This window comes from Nicrophorus vespilloides, unplaced genomic scaffold (genome assembly GCF_001412225.1).
Source record: "Nicrophorus vespilloides isolate i.1.1-1 unplaced genomic scaffold, Nicve_v1.0, whole genome shotgun sequence".
NCBI classification, from domain to species: Eukaryota; Metazoa; Arthropoda; class Insecta; order Coleoptera; family Silphidae; genus Nicrophorus; species Nicrophorus vespilloides.
In genome coordinates, this window is record NW_017099760.1 from 7077 (window position 1) to 13723 (window position 6647).

Here is a 6647-nt window from a genome sequence, read left to right on the forward strand (position 1 = left end):
ACAATAAACATAAAGTTGAATTCGTAGAGAATAAAATTGAAATTTTACGCAAAATTTTCCCAAATTAAACTCTCTCAAATTGCTGTAAAACTGAATCGATTATGCAAATAATACTCGTGAAGTCAGCAAGAATGTTTCGCTTAATTCGCACCTAAATTTTTCACATTTTATTTCAGTTTTTCTTCTAAATTTTTCCCATTTTATTTCAGTTTTTCTTTTTTTGTTGAAGGCATTTCGCGTTAATTAAATAGTGAATCATTAATCTTCTTCAGTTTTTATTTTTAACATAAATTAAAATCTTTACAATGTTTTGTCTGAACTAAGAAAACTGCATTAAAACATGAATTACTAAATTCAAGTTTATTTTTGAAAACATATTAATTCGTTATTGAAAAATTCCTTGTAAAACTTGTCTTTATATTTCATTATTTAGTCAAAATCTATTAAATTACTTCTATACAAAGTTTTGCTTTCTTTTGCTGAAAATAATTTGTTTCAATTTCATCAATTTTCTTTGGTGTTAAATGGAAACTTTTCAAATCATTTACAATAAACATAAAGTTGAATTCGTAGAGAATAAAATTGAAATTTTAGTCAAAATTTTCCCAAATTAAACTCTCTCAAATTGCTGTAAAACTGAATCGATTATGCAAATAATACTGGTGAAGTCAGCAAGAATGTTTCGCTTAATTCGCACCTAAATTTTTCACATTTTATTTCAGTTTTTCTTTTTTTGTTGAAGTCGTTNTTTTTTTCCCTGGTCGTTTCGTAATTTGGCGGGGGTGAAACATAAAAAAACGTGTAATAAACCCGCACGTTGATGATGATGATGATCATGTTTATGTTGTCCATGATGATGATGATGATGATAATAACGGCAATATCTGCAAATTCTGTCGGCGCGGCAAATTTTCCGCTCCGCAAGTGATTCCAATTAACTATCCGAAAATTCGTTCCGGGCATTAATTGGATGCGTTTATTGCGGAGCTCGAAAACTGGTCAGCACTAATTAGAGATGAAACAAAAATAAATAACAAAAAAAAAACGCGATTGAACGAGAGAGAAAAAAAATGCAGACATTTACGTTTGGGATAAAAAGAATCGTCCAATAAAGTTCGTAATAATGTTATTGGATTGTTAAGTTTAAGCTTAGCTGTCGTTTTTCTCGAATGGTAGAAGGGAATGGATTGGAACGGGAAAGGAATTGCGGCCTTTCCGAATGCGAGGAACGATATTAAAATCGCGTCTGTGCTATTCAGAGTGGGAAATGGATTGAAATTCGGTTATTGTTATTGGATAATATAATGCTCGTAGGTGGATGGAAAAAGCGAAATGAAAAAAGGATTACACGTACATTCAAGTACGGGCGAAATATGAATGCATTCAATGGACTTTCTTTTGCTTCGTATTTTCTTTTCCTTCTTTTCGTTGTGGATGAGTGAGATTAGATTTTACTTTATTTTCTTTGCGCAGGGTGCCTTTGGAAGGGGAGACCGTCGCAGCTGGTGATCCACTACGAGAACGGATTCACGCTTCTCGAAGGCGGAACGGGATCCAGGACGTTGTGGAGGTATCCTTTCGATCGTCTTCGGAACTCTTCGGATGATGGGAAGAGGATGCTCTTTTTGGATTTCGGTGGAGAAGAAGCAGACATCGTAAGTCGTAATACGATAATCGGATTATTTCCATTCGTTTCTTTAGAAATTTACATCTTTTTCGCGTGTTACATTTTGGTCAATTCTTTGCCAATTCGTGATCAAATATAATCCGCTTATTGATTATGAAAGTTTCTACAACAATTCACAAATCGAGATTTTTTATGGTTCAGTGAACTGACTAAAGATTCAATGAATTCTTACTATTTACTAAATTTGTATTTCATAAAATTTCCAATTGAGAATTTTCAATTTCTAAACTAAAAAAGGTTCAATCTAATAAATATTCTTGTATATTTGAAAATGTTCTTTCAGAGAACTCAATTTTCTTTAATTCTTACTGAAAATTCAATTTGTAAAATTTATTTTATCAACGTTCAAATAAGATTTTTCTATTTCGTTGTGCTTCAATAAACTAACAAAAATTTCGATCTAATAAATATTCTTGTAAATTTCAACATTTTCTTACAGAAAACTTCATTTTCTTCAATTTTTAATAACTATATAAATTATAAAACTTATTTAAAAAATTACAGAATACTTAAATACATTTTGAGATTTTCTTTCAAAAAACTTATTTTCTTTCAAATGTTTACTATAAAATTGTAATTTGTAAAATTTATTTCAAAAATTTCCAATTGAGAATTTTCAATTTCTTTATCTTTCAATAAACTAAAAAAAGTTTCAATCCAATAAATATATTTGTAAATTTTCTTTCAAAAGAAACTGAATTTCTTTCATTTTGTTAAACTTCTAAACCAAATTCTGTTCATTCTAGTATCAAAATTTAACCTTTTTCTAAATTAATTTTATATTTCGGTGGAGAAGAAGCAGACATCGTAAGTCGTAATACGATAATCGCATTATTTCCATTCGTTTCTTTAGAAATTTACATCTTTTTCGCGTGTTACATTTTGGTCAATTCTTTGCCAATTCATGATCAAATCCTCTTATTGATTATGTAAGTTTCTACAACAATTCACAAATCGAGATTTGTTATGGTTCAATGAACTGACTAAAGATTCAATGAATTCTCTTACTATTTACAAAATTTGTATTTCATAAAATTTAATTCAAAAATTTCCAATTGCGAATTTTCAATTTCTTTATCTTTCAATAAACTAAAAAAAGGTTCAATCTAATAAATATTCTTGTAGATTTCAATATTTTCTTTCAGAGAACTCAATTCTCTTTAATTCTTACTTAAAATTCAATTTGTAAAATTTATTTTATCAACGTTCAAATAAGATTTTTCTATTTCGTTTTGCTTCAATAAACTAACGAAAGTTTCGATCTAATAAATATTCTTGTAAATTTCAACATTTTCTTACAACAAACTTCATTTTCTTCAATTTTTAATTTGAGATTTTCTTTCAAAAAACTTATTTTCTTTCAAATTTTTACCATAAAATTGTAATTTGTAAAATTTATTTCAAAAAATTTCCAATTCCTTTATCTTTCAATAAACTAACAAAATGCTCAATCTAATAAATATTCTTGTAGATTTCAATATTTTCTTTCAGAGAACACAAATTTCTTTAATTCTTACTTAAAATTCAATTTGTAAAATTTATTTTATCAACGTTCAAATAAGATTTTTCTATTTCGTTGTGCTTCAATAAACTAACAAAAGTTTCGATCTAATAAATATTCTTGTAAATTTCAACATTTTCTTAAAAAAAACTTTCATTTTTTTCAAATGTTTACTATAAAATTGTAATTTAAAAAATTTCCAATTGAGAATTTTCAATTTCTTTATGTTTCAATAAACTAACAAAAGTTTCAATCCAATAAACATATTTGTCAAGTTTAACATTTTCTTACAAAAGAAACTGAATTTACTACATTTTATTAAACTTCTAAACCAAATTTTGTTCATTCTTGTATCAAAATTTAACCTTTTTCTAAGTTAACTTTATATATACTTAAACTAACAATTAGTACAAAAAAATTATCGATTTTCTTCATTTTTGTTACAGGAATTGGACATGGAAGGATGCCCGAAACCAATAGTCTTCATCCTGCACAACTTTCTGTCCGCAAAGATACATCGACTCGGATTGTACGCGTAGTCCGAAAACGACCCCTGATTTTAAAATGTTTACAAAAAAGAAACGAAGATTGAAGGAGAGAAAATTAATATAAAAAAAAAGAAATATGAGAAGAATTGAAAAGAAGAGAAGAGAAAAGTAAAACCTGATTTCGTCAATTAGTAGTCTTATTAATTAGCAGGTGAATTCCGTTGTGACTTGATTTTCCTCTGCAAAAAACAAAAGCAAACAAAGTTTTTGTGTCGGTCTATTTGGAAATTCGTGCCTTCGATTAGTTCACGCATTCAGATTTATCATTTACAAAATCATTATTTCTTAAGAAACCAAACCCCGTCTTTAACTTTGTTAACTACTCTGCGTTTCCTGGTTGACTGAAGGACCTGAGTTTTTTTTTAATTTTTTTTTATTCAACAACATGAACAATTGATAAATGCAAAGCATTCTAGATTCATTAATATTTCAGTTGTTTCGACTGCTACTGCCAATTGCAAAACAATTGAAGAAAAGAAAAAAAAAACTGAAAATCTGTTCCTAATCTTCTGAACTGTTTCCGTCTTCGTTGCGAATACTTGCGTTGTTTACTCTTTGTAGTTTCTCGAATGCAAACAACAACAACAACAAAAAAATATATGAAAGTTTTCGAATCTTCTGCGCTGATTGTGTGCTTTAAACAAGTAGTCTACGTATGTTTCTTTTGTTTCTATTTTGTTTCGTCGTTGTTTAAAAAGAGAAAACAATTGAGAATGAGAATCAAAACAATTGATGAATGCATGCATGTTTGCGTTGTCGCTTGATCGAGAGAAGAGAACTTCTTCTATTATTTTATTTTTTTTGAATGGACGGTCAGAATTACCTCAAGAACAATAATCGAATAGTGTGTACGATTCCGTTGACTTCCTTAAGAAACCACAAGAATATATTATATATATATATAAATATAAAAATATACACTGAATTGAAACGAAATAAAATAATTGAAATGGAAACATTTGTTAGGGTTTTAGGTGAAACGAAAGTATGTAAGAAAGAGTGAAAATCTTCCGAAATATTCCAATAATTCTAAAGTGTTATTGTTGAACTGAATGAATGAAACTACTCTACTACATTGATTGTCCATTTTTTTCTAACTTTACTAATTGAAACCGACGTAATATAAATTGAATGAACAGAGGGAGAGAAGAAGAAAAAAAATATGAATACCAAGTAATAATGTTATAGTGAGTTGATATAAGTGAGTATTGAACGATTTAATGGATAAATGAAAACTATGTACATATAAAACGTAACTCATAGCTTTTTACTGTTATTAGAGGATATGTCGTCTCGGGGTAAGGTTAGTGACTAAATATGTATATATTAATTGTAACCCAATTAGCTGAATGCGTTGTATTGCAGCAATAAATGTATAAACAACAACAACAACAAAACAAAAAAAAAACGATTCTCATTTATTAATCCATTCAAAATCCGTATCCTAGCAATTAATAATAAACAAAGATTATGCAATCATTCACACAGATTACCTTAACAACGAACTTAATTAAGTTATTAACAAAACACATCTTTAAGTAAAGAAATTCAACTTAATCACAGACTTAAAATCAAATCTAAAGCTTAATTATAATTAAAATACAAGTAAAGAAAAGATAATTCAAATATTGACTTAATTCTTGAAATAAACTCTACGTAAGTTTAATTAATTAAACGTTAACGTCTGCATTTCTTTAACTAATCAACTTTTCGCTAATTTAATTGCATTGAGGTAATAATAATTACAATTAATGCCATAATTAATAATAATCAGCGCCAAAATAGCGGAACTACTGGATTTTAGATGAAGCTTGAAGATGGCGCTAGTGTGGATTGTGCAACAAGAAGTATAACTTTCCACGTTATAGGACATCTTTCCGCTGTTTAAATTTGATTATTGAAATTAGGTTTAATTGTAATTATTTAATTGCTTTTGATATTAATCATGTGTGTTAATTTAAGCGATTTTTGATTGATTGAAAATGGTTTTTAAGCAACATCATATTTCAATACATTTCTCCACAACAACAAGATTTACAATCATATATGAAGGTGATTATTAAAGCTAAAAGTATTAAGAATAAAACGAGTGAATTGTTATAATTGTGTCCCAATTAGTTTTCCTGTAATTAATACTCAAAATTGATACAATTTCTTCGTAATTACAATACTTACAATCATAGTTTCATAAAAACGCGTCTTCATATTTCAATAAATTTATCCACAACCACAAGATTTACAATCATATATGAAGATGATTATAAAAGCTAAAAGTATAAAGAATAAAACGAGTGTATTGTTATAATTGTGTTCCAATTAGTTTTCCTGTTATTAATTCTCAAAATTGATACAATTTCTTCGTAATTACAATACTTACAATCATAGTTTCATAAAAACGCGTCTTCATATTTCAATAAATTTCTCCACAACCACAAGATTTACAATCATATATGAAGATTATTATTAAAGCTAAAAGTATAGAGAATAAAAGAAGTGTATTGTTATAATTGTGTTCCAATTAGTTTTCCTGTAATTAATTCTTAAAATTAATACAATTTCTTCGTAATTACAATACATACAATCATAATTTCATAAAAACGCGTCTTCATATTTCAATAAATTTCTCCACAACCACAACATCTACAATCATATATGAAGATGATTATTAAAGCTAAAAGTATAAAGAATAAAACGAGTGTATTGTTATAATTGTGTCCCAATTAGCTTTCCTGTAATTAATTCTCAAAATTGATACAATTTCTTCGTAATTACAATACATACAATCATTGTTTCATAAAAACGTGTCTTCATATTTCAATAAATTTCTCCACAACCACAACATTTACAATCATATATGAAGATTATTATTAAAGCTAAAAGTATAAAGAATAAAATGAGTGTATTATTATAA

At 27.4% G+C, this 6647-nt stretch overlaps 1 protein-coding gene across 1 annotated transcript in view; it reads left to right on the plus strand.

Moving 5' to 3' along the window:
- LOC108565513 (beta-1-syntrophin-like) overlaps positions 1–3930 on the plus strand; it is a gene marked incomplete at its 5' end in the record, with an annotated part of 5864 nt that extends 1934 nt beyond the window's left edge. Inside the window, 2 exon segments of the mRNA XM_017925020.1 lie at positions 1474–1655; positions 3635–3930. Of these exon segments, the coding sequence (XP_017780509.1) occupies positions 1474–1655; positions 3635–3727 (275 nt within the window).
- Positions 3931–6647: the final 2717 nt, after the last annotated feature.